Here is a 20,009-nt window from a genome sequence, read left to right on the forward strand (position 1 = left end):
GACGGGGCAGAATCACCCACTTTCAGGTCATGATTGGGTTGGGCCCTGACCTCGAGGCTGCTGCTCGGCCATTTCCAGGTGCACCCACAGCCATCCTGATATTCTTGGCTAGAGCTTTTCTGCTTAAAAAGGATGAGATTTGCTCTTTCAGGGAAGGGGTTGAGAGGCAGGAAGCAGGGCACTTCGGCCCACACTCACAGGCGGAGCCCCGGGTGCGTGGCTTAGGCAGGCAGCAAGGCCGGGCGGGCTCTTTTCTACCCTTGGGCTTCAATCCCAGAGGCCCCGAGCCCCTAGAGGAGCCAGAGACACTTCCAATGCACGGCGCATTCCCTTGCAATGTACCCTTTCTCTATTCCATTTTATCCAATTAAGTGATCAAGGAAGCCTCTTTGGCTTTGATTGCAGTTTGGGGGGATTGAGTTTTCTCTTGACATCTTCAATAACTTAGACCTTTTTGCAGTTTTTTCTTCTGAGAGCCCTTCTGCAGCTGCTCTTACCACATTAGCTCAGACATTCTTCTGGACATCAGAAAGTAGGTCAGCTCTGTCTTCTGAGCGTGGAGAGGTTGCGAGGCGCGCAGGCCACCTGGGTGCAAGACAAGGTTTGGTGAGGGTTCCGAAGCCCAGGTTCTTTCTGTGGACTGTGGGGTCTAAGTGGAAGTGATGTACAGAGGAACATAAAGTGTTTTTGTTTTTTTGTCATGTGAAATGCTATTGGGAACTCAAAAGGGAAACTGAGGAAGCCTTTGTAAACCATCTGGAAGGGAACGCACACCTCTTCACCTAAAGTCAAAGCCTGTACCATCAGAGGGCAGGTATGTCTGAAAGGATAACTAAAGTATAGAAGGAGAGTCTCCAGGCGGGGTGGTGCAGGCCTGTGATCCCAGCACTCGGGAGGCTGAGACAGGAGGAGCACAGGGTCGTAGCCAGCCTCAGCAACTTACCGAGGCCCTCTGCAACTTAGTGAGACTCTTTCAAAATAAAGCACATGGGCCTGGAGTGTAGCTTAGAGGTAGAAGGCCCCTGGGTTCCATCCCCAGTAGTATCCCCTACCCCCAAAAAGGAAAGCCATCAAGGGTAGGGATGGGGAGGTTCACTGAGGTGCAGGAATGTCCCAGGGAGTCTTCTTCAGAGTTCGTGCTTGGGTGGGCCTTGAGTCCACCGGTGGCGGCGGCGAGGAGGTGAGCAGGTGCGTGTGCCCAGGGCAGGGTGCAGTGTGCGGGGTGCTCAGGATGCTCCTCGCTTGCCTGATAGTATCCCTTGAGTTGGAGAAAATGCTCAGTCACAACAAGAAGCTATGATCCAGTAACAGGGTAAGGAATGGGTCTGAATTTTTCAGGCTCCACCCCCAGCCCTTTTTTTTCTTTATTTTCAAACAGGGTCTCACTGAGTTGCAAAGGGCCTCACTAAGTAGCTGAGGCTGTTCTTGAACCGTGATCCCCCTTTCTCAGCCTCCCAAATACTGGAATTACAAGCGTGTGCCACACCGCGCCCCACGACGTTTTGCCACCTCTTTGCAGGGACCGGTAGGGAGCCTGCAGGAAGCTGTGGGGGTCCGCTGTGCAGGGAAAGAGACAGGAGAGGGGAAAACAAGCTTGCAGGACTCAGTTGGCCTTCGAGGAGGAAGCACCACCTCCCCGTGAGCTGCGGGCGCCACCGTGTCGTCCTGGACCTGCGGCCCACCACCAGCCGGAGAGCTCACGGCCTTCTTTCAGGCTTCCAAAGAATACCACCACACTACAACTCGTTGCCAAAGTCTCATCCGAATCAAAGTTAGATGTGCCGTGGAACTTCATGATCATGACCCACTAGAAGGTCATTTTGCTTTATTTACTTTGTTTTAAAATATAGGTAAATTGGATGTGGTTGCACATGCCCGTAACCTCAGTACTTGGGAGGCTAAGACTGGAGAATCACAGGTTTGAGGACAGTCTCGGCAATATAGTGAGAGCCTGCAACTCATCCAAACCCTGTTAAAAAAAAAAAAAAAAAGAAAGGATAAGAAAAAGAAAGGGCTGGCAGTGTAGTCTGGGGACAGAATAACGCCCTGGGGCTCAATCCCCAGTAGCAACAAACCAACCACCAACCCCCAAAATTCTAAAAAGACAAATAGAACAGTAAAATACTTTAGACTTATTAGGTCTTTATTCATTCATTTCCCAGATAGGGAGCATGTTCCAAGCAGAGGGAAAGCATAAGCAAAGCCAAGGGTAAGCAAGAGTGCAGGCAGGACCAGAACGGGCGGAGGGCGGAGGGGCCAGTGGGGAGGAGCCTGGGGCAGGGCTGAGGCCACACCGTCTAGACCCCTGTGCTGCGAGGTATGGATGGGCTAAGGCAGACAGCAGACTCATGGCCTTCAGGCGGTATGGTGGAGCCAGTGCCTACTGTTCTGACCTGGTCCCTGAGCCTTTCTGAGCCTGCGTCCCTGTTTTACTTATGTAAAGGACATTTATGGGGTGCCCAGCACTTTTTTTTTTTGGGGGGCAGTACTGGGGGTTGAACCCAGGGGAATTCTACCTCCGAGTTATACCCCAACCCAACTTTTTATTCTTTATTTTGAAACCAAGTCTCATTAATTTGCTGAGGGCCTCCCTAAGTTACTGAGGCTGGCCATGAACCTGTGATACTCCTGTCTCAACCTCCCAAGTACTGGGATTACAAGTGTGTGCATCGTGCCATCGCCCAGAGCTGTCTTAAGGGCGGTCCAGGCAGTAACTCATTGACGCCTCCATCAGTCCTGTGAGGGGTACTTTTGTTATCCTTCCTGTACAGAGGGGATTCCAAAGAGGGTGACATGCTACGGCTGCAGAGCTTCACGCCGGGATGTGGTCTCTAGTGCCAGAGTATGTGCTCTTCACTGGCACCTTATGCGGCCCCTCTAAAGTGGGGGAGAAGAGTAGTCCTCACTGCTACTTGAAAGTGTCCCCCAAAGGCTCAGGTATTAAGACCTGGTCCCCGTCTGGTTGGGAGATGGGAGAACCTTTCGGAGGTGGGGCCCAGCAGGAGGAAGTTAGATCACTGGGACTGCACTTCTCTGGTGAAGGGGCTGCTGGGCCTCTGGCCCCTTCTGTCTCTCTGCTTTCTGGCTGCTGGGAGGTGAGCAGGCTTCCTCTGTCCCCCACTCCTACTGTGGCGTGCTGAGCTGCCACGGGCTCAGAGGAACAGGGTGCAGTGGCCGTGCACCAAAACCTCTGAAGCCATGAGCCAAAGTCAACCCTTTTCCATGTTCAGTTTATCTCAAGTATTTGTTACAGCCTCAGAAGCTGACTAACACATCTAACTCTATACATTATTCAGAAGATCAAATGCAGTAACGTGTAAAAGTATGTCGTAAGTTCCACGGTGATCTGCAAAACCGATGGTTACTTAATGATAAGCAGTACTCTGGAAACAGGTGAAGATTCTCGAGAGTGGGGGAGGAAGGGGTGGACGCAGTCCTCTCTGAGTCTCGGGGATGTCTGTGCTGCGGAGGCAGGAGCTGGCCTTTGGAAACGCACTCCTGATGCCCCGCCGGACGGGGTCGTAGTGGCAGAAGCTGGCAGACTCCCAGCCCCACTTCCAGAGGGCTGAGCCGCTGAGGAGTGCAGGGCCAGGCTTGCACCCCAAGCAGCGTGGTTTCGGCTAGTCCCAGAGTGCACTGCATGCAGGTGCGTCCGACAAACGTACAGCCACAGAAAGCTATGGGAGCCGGGCGCGCTGGCGCAGCTTGTGATCCCGGTACTTGGGAGGCTGGAACGGGAGGATCGCAGGTTCACAGCCAGCCTCAGCTACTTAGTGAGGGCCTGTTTCAATATAAAGAATAAAATAGGGCTGGGGATGTAGCTCAGAGATAGAACACCCTGTGTTCTATCCATCTGAAGTCTGTCTGTCTGCCTCTCTCTCTCTCTCTCTCTCTCTCTCTCTCTCTCTCTCTCTCTACACACACACACACACACACACACACACACACACACACACACACAGAGGAAACTACAGGAAAAATAATCTGTTGCAAGTGAAAAGATCCAGATTTGCAGGTTCAGGAGAGAGAGGACCTGCTCTCATACTGTATAATCCGCCCTTGTAACCGAGCTGCATCTGGGCTTGTTGCTTGAGAATGACCGCAGGAACTCTAAAATCTAAAGCCCAACACATTCCTGTCTCTACCTGAGTGAGGGCTGCCTTAGTCTTTTCAGCAAAATAGATATTGATCACCGTCTCCGGGGACAAGATTTGGCTTTGAATGTTGGAGGCGGTTGCCAGTGGTAGTCCGATGGGCAGTTTCTCTCTTTAGGAATGTACGGGACTGAGGCGGCGCCTGGGGCGCCCGGGCAGTGGTAGAAGCTCTGCATCCAGCATCCCTGGCGACCTGAGAGGCCTGCTCTCTCGGGGTGCTTTCTGAGGGACGCATTGCGCCTCCGCCTGGGTCCGTGGGGAGCCGGGCCGTGGGGCAGGCTTCTGAGCAGCTTTGTGTCTGGCTGCAGAGCTGCCAGGGGAGTGGAGCTGTGAGTCACAGGCTGGAATTCGCCTCCATCCCGCCGGCCCTGGCTTGTCAGGCCTGGGAGCTGGCTGCCCGCCAGGGAGCCTGCTCTGCCGCCGGGGCATGCCAGCCCCCTCGGTTTCATAAAGACAGGCCCCTGGAGAGTGGTTGGCTGGCCAGGGCCTCCTCACTCCCAGCTCCTGGCAGGGACTGGGGATTGGGGTTCCCCGGGTGGGCAGCTCCTTGGCTCACAGCCCCTCTGCCTCCTGGGGAGGGCTGGCCCAGAGGCCTACGCTGCAGCCAGCTGTGGGCGCGCCCTGCTGCTCTCTGGGGCTCTTGCTAGCCAAGCCCTGGAGAGTAAATCAGCTCCTCTTCCCTCTTCTCTACCTCATGGAGTGAACTTTTATGTTCCATTTTTATTCCTGTGTGTGTGTGTGTGTGTGTGTGTGTGTGTGTGTGCGCGTGCGCACACTTGCACACGCACGTGCACACGCAGTGTTGGATATTGAACCCAGGGACATTCTACCTCTGCACTCCACCCCCAGACCTATTTATTATTTATTTATTTATTTTTAATTAATTTATTTAGTGGTACTGGGGTTGAAACCCAGGGGCATTCTACTTCTGAGCTATACCCCCAGCACTATTTTTTATTCTTTATTTTGAAACAGGGTCTCATTGAGTTGCAAGGGGCCAAAGTAGCTGAGGCTGTCTGTGAACCATGATCCTCCAGTCTCAGCCTCCCAAATGTTGTGGTTACAAGTGTGCGCCACCACGCCCGGCTTGCCCTCCTCTTCTTTAAAAAAAAAATTGAGACAGGGTCTTACTAAACTGCTAAATTGCTGAGGCTGGCCTGGAACCTGTGATCCTCCAGTCTTAGCCTCCGAACACTGGGATGGCCAATGCGCGTCACCACGCCTGATTGACTTAACAAAGTTTTAAAAGTCATTTACTAACAAATCTCAAGTTATTTAGCGTGTACCAGACACAGTCCGGGCGACAGGAACCGTGTCCTGAGAGTGTGCTCACCGGGCCACTTCCTCCCTTCACACCCGTGGGGGCTTCACTGTCAGCTGGCGGCGGCAGCGTGTTCCTGAGATCTGTTGCACAGCAATGGGAACAGTGAAAAGGAGTGGCAAGCGCATTGCACAATCGCCAGTAGCAGTAGTAGTTGTCGATTTTAAGTGTTCATACCACACAAAGTGTGATCTACATGCTCTAATCCCGGGACTTGGAAGGCTGAGGCAGGAGGATTGCAATAAAAACTGACAGTGTGCTGGGGTGTAGCTCAGAGGCAGAACACCCTGGGTTCAGTCCCCAGTAACACACACAAAGAAAAGAAGGCAAGGTGATAGACATGGTAACTAGCTTGATTTATCATTTCATAATATAGTAATATATCAAATGTGATGATGACATTGTACTTCATAAATAATAGTTATCTGACAATTAAAAATAAAAAGAGCCGGGCGTGGTGGCGCACGCTTGTAATCCTCGTGCTTGGGAAGCTGAGACAGGAGGATCGCGCAGGTTCGAAGCCAGCCTCAGCTACTTAGTGAGGCTCTCAGCAACTTAGTGAGACCCTGTTTCCAAATAAAATATAAAAAAGGTCTGGGAGTATAGCCCAGAGGTAGAAAGCCTCTGGGTTCCACCCCCAGTACCACCAAAAATTAAATAAATAAAATAAATTAAAAAAAAAACTCCTGTTTTGTTTAGCATTTTAGTTCACCTTCATTAAAGTTCACAGATTAGCCATTTTTATAATATTTGTGGCTGGCTAGCTCTTTAAGTTTCAGTGTCTTTTACAGTTCTTATTTACATTTATCCACATTTGCCAATATCTTTTTTTTTTTTCTTAACCCAGAGGCATTCTACCTTCAAGCTATACTCCCAGCCCTTTTTGTTTTTTATTTTGAGACAGGGTCTTGCTAGGTTGCTGAGAGCCTCACTAAGTTGCCGAGGCTGGCCTCAGCAACCTGAGATCCTCCTGTCTCAGCCTTTAGTACTGGGATAAGAGGTGTGAGACACCAGTGAATAATTGTAAGAGTCCACAAAGATCCACAGCCAACTACAGGTCAGAACCAGAAGCGGCCTTATAGAGATGCCGACACAGCCGGCCCATGTTTAAAGCTTACTCAAGGCACAGAGGTGGAGTACCTAAGAAATTGCATAACTGAGATAAAAATTCAGAATATTTTAGCAGCCTGGAACCATGGGCGGATTGCACAAAATAAAATTTAGTAGAAATAATGTTTTGTACTTGGGCTTAAAAACATTAACCCATATGTTCAAGATGGGGGACATCTGCCTTCACAGGAACCTGCGTGTGTGTAAACGTGGGGTTTTGGTAGAGCACACACTTAACGTGAGCCCAAGGGCGTGATATACTTGCTACAGGAAATGCACGCTCAGACTGTCCCGGTCATGGAGAAAGTGGCCTCTTTGGCCATGCGCTGGTGGGACCCACCCAGGGTTTGGTGTTGGGTGTTGGGTGTTGAGGACCGCAGCCAGGAGGGCGGGGCGTCTGGGCCATGCCTTGGGGAGGCCGAGCCAGTGAGGGCCTCGGGCTCTGGTCACAGACGAGGAGGGGGTGGGGTGTCCACGTGGAGGAGGGCCGTGGCCCAAGTGTCCCCCGGCTTTGCGTCTTTTGCGCTGCTTGGAGAGCGGGCCTGGGAGGCGGCTGCGGTGTGCAGCCGGCGAGCTCTCTGCACCTGGGGCTTCCCAGCGGCCCCTGCGACCCCGCAGGCCGGGCTGCGGCTCACCCCGAGGCGCTGGGGTGGAGATGGCCGGCCTGCGGAGGCAGCTGGCGGGGCCCGTGGGTACCTTCTTCCAGTGTCTCCTGTTCTTGGGGGCGAGAGCAGCTGCGGAGAGTGATCTGTGGGCTGTTCTGGCTGACTGGAGCTGCTGAAAAGTTTTAGAGAAACATTAGTCTGTGGGGTTTTAAGTTAAAATGTGTGAGCCTTGAGCGTTGGCCGAGATCCTGAGCCAGTTCCCTGAGAGCAGGGACTGTACCTTAGAGACGGCGCTGTCCGTGGGCTGCAGCCTCAGACGGCGCCTCTGCGTACCCACCTGCCCTGACACACGTAGCCTCACCGCCCCGCCATGTCTGAGGGGAGCGGTAGCGCCGCCTCAGTGCAGATTGCACCTCACTAATCCCTGCTCGGGAGACGGAGTGGTTCATTGGTTCGTTCATTCATTCCTTTTTGGCACTGGGTATTGAACCCCAGGGGCATTCTAGCTCTGAACTACGCCTCCAGCCCTTTAAAGAAAATTATTTATTTTGCCAGGCGTGGTGGTGCACACCTATAATCCCAGTAGTTGGGAGGTTGAGACAGGAAGATCATAGATTCAAAAACAGCCTCAGCAGGTAGTGAGACTTTGATCAACCAAGCAAAACCCTACTAAAAAATAATGCTTTATGTTTTAAATAAAAACTTAAAAAATAGGGCTGAGTTTGTAGCTCAGAGGTAGAATACCCCTGGGTTCAGTCTCCACTAATAAACACACACACACATGGTTTTTGAAGTATGGTTTTGCTGAGTTGCTGAGGCTGGCCTCAAATCTATGATCCTCCTGTCTCAGCCTCCCAAGTACTTGCTAGACTACTGTGGTTGTCTTACTGGCCAGCGTTAATGTGCACACACCTTGGCTGGGGCTGGGGTGGAAGTGCAGATTCTGAATGGGATGTCAGAAGTGAGCTGACCTGGCCCCCCACCGGCACCCCCTCTGGAAGGCCCTACCTGCCTGCAGCGCCCAGCCTGGGGGGGGGGGGGGAATCGCAGGTCCAAACCACCGCAGGGGCTGAGGCGGGAGGAAGGGGCCTGCACTGTGCAGCCTCGCGCCCAGCCCTGCCCGCCTCGGTTTCCCCTCCTAGGGGATGGTGCGTCTGACCGCCCTTCTCTTGCCCCTGCAGTCCAGCATGTGCTGCCCCGCCCGCGCCGAGGAGCACCGACCATGAGCCTGGCCGCCGCGCTGGGCCACAGGAAGGAGCTGCGGAACCTGACGGCGGCTGAGGCGGGCGCGGGCGGCGCGGTGGCCGAGCTCGTGGCCATCGCGGTCATCGCCGTGCTCGTGTGCCTGGGCAACCTGGTGGTCGTGGTGACCCTGTACAAGAAGCCCTACCTGCTCACCCTCAGCAACAAGTTCGTCCTCAGCCTGACGCTGTCCAACCTGCTGCTGTCGGTGCTGGTGCTGCCGTTCGTGGTGACCAGCGCCGTCCGCAGGGCATGGATCTTCGGCGTGGTGTGGTGCAGCTTCTCGGGCCTCCTCTACCTGCTCATCAGCTCGGCCAGCATGCTCACCCTCGGCCTCATCGCCATTGACCGGTAAGCCCAGCCCCCCGGGCCGGCCTCGCTCAGCTGTCTGCACTGCATGCGTGGTCAACGCCCGGCAGCGGGTGTGTGGCGGTCTAGACCAGGTGGTCCGGGAGTATGGTGGTTTTGTGTAAATAATCTCTAAGGCGTTTGCACAACCATCATCCACGTGACACAGCTCCCAGAATGCATCCCTCTTGTTAAAGGATGCTTGGATGGAATTTCATTTTGTTTATTTGTTTTTATAGTACTGGGGATGGAACCCAGGGTGTTCTACCTCCAAGCTACACCCCCAGCCCTATTATATTTTCTTTATTTTTGAAACAGGGTCTCACTGAGTTGCAGAGGGCCTCACTAAGTAGCTGAGGCTGGCTGCAAACTGTGACCTTCCTGTCTCAGCCTCCCGAATGCTGGGATGACAAACGTGCGCCACCACGCCCGGCTTGGTGAGCAGTTATGAGCACCAGATCTATGTCCCCAGCGCAGTGGTTGGTGCTGGGTGTGCGTAGCGGAATGAGATGAGTTAAGCAAGCTGGGACACAGGCGGGGGAGGTGGCGTCTGTTCAGATGGCCTTGGAGCACACACTTGTGATAGATGATGCCGGGGTGTTTACGGCAGTGTGAGACTGCGTTGGGGGCCCAGGGCAGAGGGACAGAAGAGCACACGGAGCCTGGGGAAGGCAGGGCTGGCCCTCCTCTAGCCACTCCAGTCCAGGCCAGAGCCTCCCAGGGAGGGATGCCACGGGAGGCCAACCGAGCGCGCTCCCTAGAAGGGGCTCAGCTCTCCGGGCAGGCCAGGAGAGCTGCAGTGCGCTGGTCAGATGTTTATGACTAAATATATATAGATACTGTAAGATTTGGTGTCTTCAGATATTTCAACAGCAGATGGAATTTATTTTTATTTATCTTTTTTTAAATCATTTTTCGATTTCGTGGTACCTGGGGATTGAACCCAGAGGCATTCTACCTCCAAGTCACACCCGCAGCCGTTTTTATTTTTTATTCTTTTATTTATTTATTTATTTTGCAGTACTAGGGATGGAACACAGGGGCATTCTACCTTTGAGTTACACCCCCAGCCCTGTTTTTTATTCTTTATTTTGAAACAGGGTCTCACTGAGTTGCTAAGGGCCTTGCTAAGCAGCTGAGGCTGTCTGTGGACAACGATCTTCCCATCTTAGCCTCCCAAATGCTGGAATTACGCCCGACTCTAATTTTTTGCATTGAAACAGGGTGTCACTGGGGGGCTGAGCCCCTTCTTATGCTGCTGAGGCTGGCCTTGAACCTGCAGCCCTCCTGTCTTAGCCTCCCAAGTACTGGGGTTAGAGGCCCATGCCACTCTGCCCAGCTGGAATTTATTTTTGATTATCAGTTATTCATGTGAATTAAAAAGCAAGTTGACTGGGGCACGCAGATGGGGGGGAGTGTGAGCCGGGAGTGATGGATAGGTGAGGGAGAGCTGACTGTCAGAGGGAGCGGAGGGAGGAGATGGAGTGCTGTAGCGCAGTGGGGAGGAGGGTGGCGAGTCCTGTCTGGCCTCGCTGTGGGCTGCACGCGCTTCTCCTGGGCCGGCTCGGCGCTGTGCTCAGAAGCCTTGAGCTCGGTGAACCTCCTCCATGCGCCTGTTCACCCCGCTCTGCAGATGAACAGGTCAGATCCCAAGGTCTGGAGCCCAGGGGCCTGGGCTCTCGTGGCTGTGTTAAGTCGCTCCCGGCCTGGAGATGCCAAAGCCCGAGCTCTGGTCCTTCCTATCAGGCCCAGCAACGTTAGCTCAGCCCATCTCAGCTTCCCCATCACAGCACTGCGGGTGCCCGTCTCGGTGTGTTCTCCGTCCCTTTGACTCCTCTCTCTCCCTCTTTCTCTCTCTCGCCTCCACTGTCCCTTTCCAGCTACTATGCTGTCCTCTACCCGATGGTGTACCCCATGAAGATCACGGGGAACCGGGCCGTGCTGGCGCTGGTGTACGTGTGGCTGCACTCCCTGGTCGGCTGCCTGCCGCCGCTGTTTGGCTGGTCGTCGGTGGAGTTTGACGAGTTCAAGTGGATGTGCGTGGCCGCCTGGCACCGGGAGCCCGGCTACACTGCCTTCTGGCAGATCTGGTGCGCCCTGCTGCCCTTCACGGCCATGGTGGTGTGCTATGGCTTCATCTTCCGCGTGGCCAGGGTCAAGGCGCGCAAGGTGCACTGTGGGACGGTGGTGGTCGTGGAGGAGGACCCCCAGAGGGGCGGGAGGAAGAACTCCAGCACCTCCACGTCCTCCTCGGGCAGCAGGAGGAACGCCTTTCAGGGCGTGGTCTACTCGGCCAACCAGTGCAAAGCGCTCCTCACCATCCTGGTGGTCATCGGCGCCTTCATGGTCACCTGGGGCCCCTACATGGTCGTCATCACCTCCGAGGCCCTCTGGGGGAAGAACTGCGTCTCTCCGGCCCTGGAGACCTGGGCCACGTGGCTGTCCTTCATCAGCGCCATCTGCCACCCCCTCATCTATGGACTCTGGAACAAGACGGTTCGCAAGGAGCTCCTGGGCATGTGCTTCGGGGACCGGTACTACCGGGAGCCGTTTGTGCAGCGACAGAGGACTTCCCGGCTCTTCAGCATTTCCAACAGGATCACAGGTAGCTCGGGGGCCTGCCGGGAGGGGCGCCCCAGGCAGGCGCAGTCGGGCCTTCCCGAACCCCAGCGGGGCGCCCTGGAGGAAGAGATCCGGCGCTGGGTCAGGCCACCTGCTCCTCCTGCGGGGTCCTCCTGTGCACTCCATCTCTGGACTCCCTCCCGGGCCAGCGGTCTCCTCACAGGTCCCTGGTAACCAGGGGAGATGGTGGCAAACTTCAGCCCTCCATCACGATGCCAGTACCCCTGCGGCCAAGCTGCCCCTCCATCAGACAGCCGACCCCCAGCCAGACCCACTTTTTTTTTTCTTTTTGCAATACCAGGGATTGAACCCAGGGGCATTCTACCTCTGAGCTATATCTCCAACTGTGTTTTATTCTATTTTGAAACAGGGTCTCACTAAGTTGTGGAGGGCCTCACAAGTTGCTAAGGCTGGCCATGAACTGGCGATCCTCCTGTCTCAGCCTCCCAAGGCCTGGGATTACGAGTGTGTGTCACTACACCCGGCCTCAGTCCCCACTTTTGATGAGACCAGAGGAAATGTGCTAGTCAAGGTTCAAAAAAATTTTTTTTTCGGTACTAGGGATGGAGCCCAGGAGCACTCTACCTCCAAGCTGCACCTTCAACCCTATTTTTTATTCTTTTTATTTTGAAACAAGGTCTCACTGAGTTGCAAAGGGCTTCACTAAGGAGCGGAGGCTGGCCGTAAACCACAATCCTCCTGTCTCAGCCTCCCAAATGCTGGCATTATAAGGATGCACTGCACTGCTTAAGGTTCAGATTTTACAAAACTTTATTTTTACTTTGTGCTGGAGCCAGCCGGCAAAAGTACAGGTTCCAAAGAGAGGAGTGAGGATGAAAGAATTCAATTCAAAGAATTTTAATTAAAGCCCAGAAGGATCGCCAGTCCACTCCCGAGTCGATATCTCTATTGGCCAATCCCGGGTTTATTTCTCTTGTCGTATGTATACAGTTCCAGGTCAATCAACCCCTCGTGCCATCACCACCTGACCTTCTCTCAGACCTTTTACTTTGAACTTTCCATGACCCCAAACCTTATTGACTCTGGGTAAAGGACAGTCAGAAGTATTCTTTTAGGGGAAAACCTTAATGACTCCCCACAACTTTGAAATAACTTTAGGTTTGCAGAAAAGTTGGGAAAACAATGAGAGAAGGTCCTTTAGTTGTGACATCTTTTTACTTTTCATTTTTTGTACTGGGGGTTGAACCTAATGGCATCTAGGCGTCTACCACTGAGCTACACCCTTTTTATTTTTATTTATTTATTTTTGGTGGTACTGGGGTTCCAGGAAACCCTTATACTTCCAATCTATACTCCCAGACCTATTTTATATTTTTATTTGGAAACAGGGTCTCTTAAGCCAGCGAGGCTGGCTTCGAACCTGCGCGATCCTCCTGTCTCCGCCTCCCAAGCACTGGGATTACAAGCGTGCGCCACTACGCCCGGCTTTTATTTTCATTTTTTTTTTTTTTTGGTGGTACTGGGGTTCCTGGAAGCCCTTCTACCTCCGGGCTACACTCCCAGACCTATTTTTACCTTTTTATTTGGAAACAGGGTCTCCTAAGCCAGCGCGTGTGGCTGGCTTCGAACCTGCGCGATCCTCCTGTCTCCACCTCCCAAACACAGGGATTACAAGCGTGCGCCACCACGCCCGGGTTTTATTTTCATTTTGAAACAGGGTCTCGCTAAATTGCCATGCACTGGCCTCAAGCCCGTGATCCTCCTGTCTCAGGCTCCTGAGTGCACTGAGATTACAAGCGTGCCCCACCGCCCCGGCTCATGTTAACATCTTCCATAACCACCATGCACGTGGGAGCCCAGGCCCGCAGGCCTGCTGGGCAAGCACAGTGCCACGGAGCTGCACCCAAGCACTCCCTTGGCATGTGGCAGAGTGCTGGCCAGGTGTCGTGGGCAGCAGCCTCGATTTGTGCCGGGCGCCGGCACTTCCTGGCGCGTGGGTCGGGCGCTGCGTTGGCAGGCCTCGTCACTGCGTCTGTTGCTCGGGTCTCGTGGTTAAGGTGTGTCTCAGTGCTCCTCTATGGCGTCACTGCCTTGAGACTATACACACACCCTCTTCTCCTCCGGTGTCACCACTGTTTTTAGCGCGTGCTGACCGGTCATGTCTCCAGCAGGTGTGACTGTTGTGCCGAGTGAAGTGCCTGGAATTTTAGGACCGCTGCCTGGCCAAGCCGGTGGGAGACTTTGAGGGCCCTGGCTCAGGCTGTGGTTCTAATCACTTGCCTTGGGCAAGTCATCAAACTGTCCAATTTTTCCTCTTCATGAAGGAGGGAGGCCTCACGTTCCCCCAAGAGAGCGAAAGAGATCCTGACTCGAATTCCCACAGACATTTATGGGGCGGCAGAGACAACCGGCCTCCCTCCCGGTGATCAGGCCACAGACCAGCATCACTGGTTTATTTCATGGGTCGGAGGAGTGTTATTTCTGGAGACAGGAAGGAAGTCTGGAACTCTTTATTTTGGCCAGGGGAGGAAAATATCTGTGTCCCAGTATTGAAACCACCAAATGCCAACCCTGCCCTGCAGCCCCGCTCCCACGGGGGGCTGTGAGCCGGCAGCGCACCCAGCGCTCGGCTCCATCCCACTGATTCACGACTTGTTCACATTTCACAAAATCGCTTGTTTTCCAGGCCCCCCCCCCCAAAAAAAAATGTTTTTCATTCCAGCAAACTTAAGAATGAGGAAGGAAAGAAAATGAGGGCTGAGAACAGAGGGGAAAGGGTGGCGGAACAGAAAGAAACATCTGCTCTCGTGCTTCAGCCAAGGTTTCTGTGCCAGTCACTAGCGATTGTCCTGAGAGACAGCCTGGAGCAGGTGCACCCCGCCGTGGTCCCTGGCAAGGCCCGGGCGGCTGGCCGGCTCGCCCTCCCTTGGGGACAAGCTGTCCTGGGTGCGTCTGGGCTGGACAGCATTTGGGATGATGGGCCCCAAGTCCTTGGCCTTCTTCCTGCTGTTCCTCCTGGAAGAATCCCATCACAAGAGAAGGCTGCTGGGGAGCAAGGCCGAATGTGGGGCGCCACCCCCGCTCCACCCCATGCCACCCACCGCGGGGGTGCAGGAGAACCCCAGTCTGCACCTCCTGCCCTGGCCCCTGGGCCGCCACACCCTGTCTAGCGCCCCCTGCAGGTGGGGCTCTGCTTTGCAGCTGATTCTAAACCTGAATCACTTCCCTGTGGGAGCTGCTTCCAGACCATCTTCCGCAGGTGCCCTGGTGTTCACATGGGGCAGGAGAGGTGAGCAGCTCCTTCCCAGCGCCAGCAAGATGCGCCTGGAGGCGCTGCGTTGGCTTTGGGAGTCTCCATTTGCATGGGCCCCTGAAAAGTTTTCATCCAAGAAACCAGTGAGTGGGATTCTGAGCTTCCTGCACAGGGCCTGGCAGCCACCAGTACCTGGAGCTTCTCGGCCGACCTGGAGCGGGCGCCCGGCAGTGGTGTTTCATGAAGAGCAGATTTCAGCCCAGATCAGTGGATGTTGGTTTTCTAGTTCTGTTTGATGCTGAAGCTCCCCCAGAGTATCAGCTACGCCACTAGCTTATCAGCAGCCTCATGTGCAGATTCCCTCCAGGCACTGAGGTGTCTGGGTCACCTGGAGTGGAGCTTCCCAGCAGCGCCCTCTGGCGTCAGACACTGGCTTCTAGTGCTGATACCCGAGCTTAGCATGACCTGTGATCTTAGTGTGACTTAGTAGGGTGCTGAGCACCAATCCCAATGGCAGCCGGAGGGAAGAGGACGCCTTTTGGGGAGGGGACTCCCTGCTCCCATCTGTGCCCCCTTTAACTGTATGGCAGTGCTTCTACAGGTGATAGAACCTCCCCTTCCTTTTTCTTCCTGGGGAAGGTCCTGCAGCCCCAGCCTGGTTGAGTGGGGTGAGGACTGGGTCCTCCTGCCTAAGGGTTCCGGTGTTACCTTCACCCTCCGCCCCAGAGCGGTCTCCGAGGCCGGGTCCCCTAGTTCACACCCACCAGCCTCCTACCAGTGCTGGGGTGGGGCCCCTGAAGCCCTGATGGGGAAGGGGGGGAGGCGGAGGGCCCGTCAGCTTCCTGGGGAGACTCAGTTGGCTGCACCCCATGTGCAGACTCCAGATCACCTCTTCTAACTTGGTTCCCTTTCCTGGGCCAGCGTCGGTCCCTGTCCATGAGCTTCCCAGCCTTTGCTTCCCTTTGGGGTTCCAGCCTTACCTCCTTTATACCCTGAAGTAGGGTTTCAGAGGTAAAGGGGCTGTTTCCCACGTTCAATGGGAAGGTCATCCCCAGGATGGCTCACCTCTGCCTCTGCCACCCCTCCTGGCCTCTGAGTGGTCATTGGCGGGTGGGTTTCCCCGCGGGGGGACCCAGCGCCTGACACGGTGGGATGGGAGGGGAGGCCCTGGTGAGAGCGCGGCGGCTGCCGACCTTGTCCACTTTGCATTTCAGACCTGGGCCTGTCCCCGCACCTCACGGCCCTCATGGCAGGTGGGCAGCCCCTGGGGCACAGCAGCAGCAGCACAGGCGACACCGGCTTCAGCTGCTCTCAGGACTCAGGTAAGCGTCAGCTCCCACCTGTTGTGCCGGGAGGAGGGGCGGCCCCCTGGCTTCTGTGCCTGGACTGCCTCCTCCATAGAGGTCACTCAGTGCCTCTCCTTGCCACACCATGACGTTTTGAGGGTGAGGAAGAGGATGCCTTTGAAGGGTTAATTAGGAGGGATTGGCTGTTGCAGTGACCACTGCGCCCGGCCTCCTGTGGGCTTCACGAGCACGGTGCTTAGGCAGGCCGCTTGGTCTTTCTGAACCCTGGTGTCCCCCAACTTGGCCAATGGGGTAGCGCTCCCTGACTGCAGCCCTGGCCCAGAGCAAACCCTCCAGCCTGGTCAGCCACCTCGTCGTCCTGCCAGGCCAGGGAGCTTGGGAACCCCGCTAGGCCCTGGGCCCCTGCTTTGGCCGATGTGGGACTTGGTCCTGGGTGTCTTTAGGAATCGTAAAAGGATTGAAATATGGGCCCCTCAAAGTCCTATTTGAGAGAGCCAGGGGCACCGGGGAGCGGGGAAGGAAGGGCGGGGTGGACCCAGCCACAGGTCCCTGGCCCCATGCTGGCACAGCCTGGCTCTTTGTTTCCAGCTTTGGGTACATCAAGGCCTCAGTGCTCAGGAAATCAGGAGGAACAGGAGCCTGGAGCTCCCCTGTGCAGCTCCAGAACCCCGGCCAGGGCTGGCCCACAGCACAGGATCCGGCCCTCTCCAGTTGGCTTGGCACCAGCAGGTCCAAGCCGCCACCCCCGGGTCACTGAGGGTTATTTGGCCCCGGGGTCTTTCTACATCTGTAAAACGGGCATCATCACCCAACTGAGAGGGTCCCTGTGAAGACCAAGGCTTGAGATGTGTGAACGTTCAGCACTGTGCTTGGCACGGCGGGGCGTAATGCCTGCCATCGCCCATAAGGATACAGCTTGTTCAGTCCAGACTCGGGTCCCCAGAGCCTATGCTTCCTTCTGCCCTCCCTCCCACCTGGCCACGCCTCTGCTGAGAAGCTTCCTAACCCTCCTCCCGTGGCCACTTGACCCATCCTCACTGCCCTCCCAGCCCCAGCACAGATGTAGCCTGTTTGTGACTAACGCCCCACTGAGATTCAGTCCACCCGCTCCAAGTACAGACGTCAGTGGGGTGTCCTCCGCTGCGGGTGCCGTCCTCCCCTGGAGCTGCCAGCTCTGGAGGTCGGTCACCTCTCCGCACTGGCCACAGCCGGGTCCAGGGACCGATGTGCCTCTGGGTCTCTTGTTAGAGCTGCCACAGGCAGGTGGCCTGGAGAATATCAGCGACCTCCCTTTACTCAAGTCATAGGACTGAGGCCCAGAGGGCACCAAGACAGAGTCACTTTGAATATGAAGCTTGTTTCTGTTCTGGGGGCTCATCCAGGGGTACTCCACCTCGGAGCTACACTCCTTCCCCCTCCCCTTTGTTTTGAGGGTCTGGGGATGGAACCCAGGGGCATTTGACCTCTGAGCTACACCCCCTGCCCTATTTTTTATTCTTTATTTTGAAACCGGGTCTCACTGAGTTGCAGAAGGCCTCACTAAGTAGCTGAGGCTGTCCGCTAACCGTGATCCTCCTGTCTCAGCCTCCCGAATGCTGGGATTACAAATGTGAGCCACCACGCCCGGCTCCCCCCCTTTTTTTGAAACAGGGTCTCACTAACTTGCAGAGGGCCTGGCTAAGTTGCTGAGGCTGGCCCAACCCTGCCACTCTCCTGTCTCAGCCTCTCAAGTACTGGGTTGAAGATGTGCACCACCATGCCCAGCTGGGAGCTCTTTGTGGGCCCTTTCTGCTCAGCCGCTCCCTCCTATCCCTCCACGCCAGCTCTGGCCATGCGGCTGCTCTGAGATGTGGCTCTGGACCCAGGGCACATCTGGGTTGTTATCTGCATGGGTTCTCTTAGGCTGTCTGCCACGCCTGCACAGGGTGGCAGAGAGGGTGCTGCTTGGGCACGGCGGGGGGGGTGTTCGGGCACTGTTCTTGGTTTTGTTGGAGCGGGAGAGGCAGCGGGGTGCTGGGGGAGAAGCCCTGTGTTGCTGGTCATGTGCGCAGTGGGCTCTATCTCAGGCACGGACGTGATGCTTCTGGAGGACTGCGTGTCTGAGGACAGCGCCGCCTCCCACTGCACCTGCCCGCCCAGGAGGAGGAGCTCGGTGACATTCGAGGATGAGGTGGAGCAAGTCAAAGGTAGGTTTCTGCCACAGCTGCTGGGAGGTCCCTGGCTCAGCCCTGCGGGACAGTCCAGGGGCAGAAAGGAACACAGCTAATCGGGCAGATCTGAGGGTGGGGTTTGGCTTTATAATATTTCCTTTCTACAGAGAAGGTGAATCAAACTTCATGCACACAGGGCCACGCCTGCCCCTTCCTCCCACTCCGTGGGGTGCAGTTCCCACAGCGCCTCCTTGCAGTCCTGAGACTCCAGGCGCCGTGCCAGGGCAGGAGGCCGGTGTCCCGCTGCTCCTAACTTCCTAGAGAGGGGGCTGCAGGTTGCCTGCTCTCCAGAAAATGAGAGGGTAATGTTTTCCCCAAATCCAGAGAAACAGGCCGTGAGTTCAGAGCGACAGGGCACCTGCGGCGGAATGGGAGCACCCCTCCCTTCTCCCTGCTGTCCAGTCCAGCTGTCAGTGCTCCTACTCCTGGCTAGGGCCTTCGATGTCACTTCCAACCCCGAGGTTCCCCACGGCTCAGGGAGGCTCTGACCAGTAAGGAGGAAAGCTGACACTGGGTCTGTGCAAGATTACAGCCATGGATATTACACTGCTTCCAGAAGCTGGAAGGACAGAGAACCTTTCACAGATGTAAACATTGTGACTGGCACTCACAGAAGGTTGTTATTGTTATTATTTGGTACTAGGGATTGAACTGGGGGCATTCTATCTCCGAGCTATGTCCCCACACCTGTTTCTACCTTTTATTTGGAAACAAAGGTCTCACTAAGTTGCTGAGAACCTTGCTAAGTGGCTGAGGCTGGCTTCAAAGCTGCAGTGCTCCTGTCCTCCTGTCTCAGCCTCCCAAGTACTAGGATCACAGGTGTTCACCACTACACCTGGGCAATAGAAAATATTTATGGAGCCTTTCCTAAGGCCAGACCTGGGTTAAGCATCCTAGAAAGAGCTCAGTCATCAGTGACCCTGCAAAGTCAGAGCTCTCGTAAATGTGAAGTAACCTCTAAGGCTTCCCTGGTAGTAAGTTGGGGGCCGGGCATTGTAGGCTGGGTTTGCCGCTGGGCAGGAGGGAGCAGCGGCATGTTCCTGGGACGCCATCAGCCTCGGCCCTCCGCTAAGCCTTTTGCCCTTTCCCTCAGAAGCTGCCAAGAACTCGCTTCTTCACGTGAAAGCCGAAGTCCACAAATCTTTGGACAGTTACGCGGCCAGCCTGGCCAAAGCCATCGAGGCCGAGGCCAAGATCAACCTGTTCGGGGAGGCGGCTTTGCCGGGGGTCCTGTTCTCGGCACGGGCTGGCCCCGGTGCTGGCTTTGGGGGCCGCAGGGGCAGCAGGACCCTGGCGAGCCAGAGGCTGCAGAGCATCGAGGAAGGGGACGTCCTAGCCTCGGACCACAGATGAGGGCGCGGCGTGGAGACCCCGGCCTGCATGGGGCCGCCACACCCGGGCCCAGGGACCTGCGGGGCCCATCCTCGGATCCTCGCGCACCCGAGGACACAGCTCTCCCCCACCCCGGGGATCATCTGGGCTCTGCGTGCTCTGCGCAGGCGACGCAGGGCCTCCGTACAGAGGCACTTCCTGTACCTGCACGGGTCAGTCTCGGTTACGGCTTGGTGTTCAGTGGTGCCGCCTCCGGAGCCAGCAGGGCAGCCCACCCATCTTTCCACCGGCCAATTCTTTGCTATTTCAAGAGAAGGGAGAAACCACTATAAATGAGAAAGGGCAGATGCCGGTGTTTCACTTTCAAAACAATAGTAATAACAACACCAATAATAACAACAATGCTGGCGATGTTGATAATAAAGCCCCATGTGGTGGGGACACACCCGGTGCTGCCATGCTGGTGTGAGGAGGGAAGAGCCGGCGTCGGCTCCGCAGGGCACCCAGGCAGCGCAGGAGAGGGAGGGCGCTGGGCCCTCTCTGC

At 55.6% G+C, this 20,009-nt stretch overlaps 1 protein-coding gene across 1 annotated transcript; it reads left to right on the top strand.

Moving 5' to 3' along the window:
* Positions 1-8,412: 8,412 nt before the first annotated feature.
* On the top strand, positions 8,413-19,486 carry GPR161 (G protein-coupled receptor 161; the record flags this gene model as incomplete). Its single annotated transcript, XM_080699432.1, has 5 exons — positions 8,413-8,783; positions 10,661-11,385; positions 15,831-15,938; positions 17,990-18,109; positions 19,227-19,486. 5 exons carry the CDS (start codon positions 8,413-8,415, stop codon positions 19,484-19,486), a joined length of 1,584 nt encoding a protein of 527 aa, XP_080555558.1.
* Positions 19,487-20,009: the final 523 nt, after the last annotated feature.

Source organism: Muscardinus avellanarius (genome assembly GCF_963383645.1).
Source record: "Muscardinus avellanarius genome assembly, chromosome: 7".
Lineage (NCBI taxonomy): Eukaryota > Metazoa > Chordata > Mammalia > Rodentia > Gliridae > Muscardinus > Muscardinus avellanarius.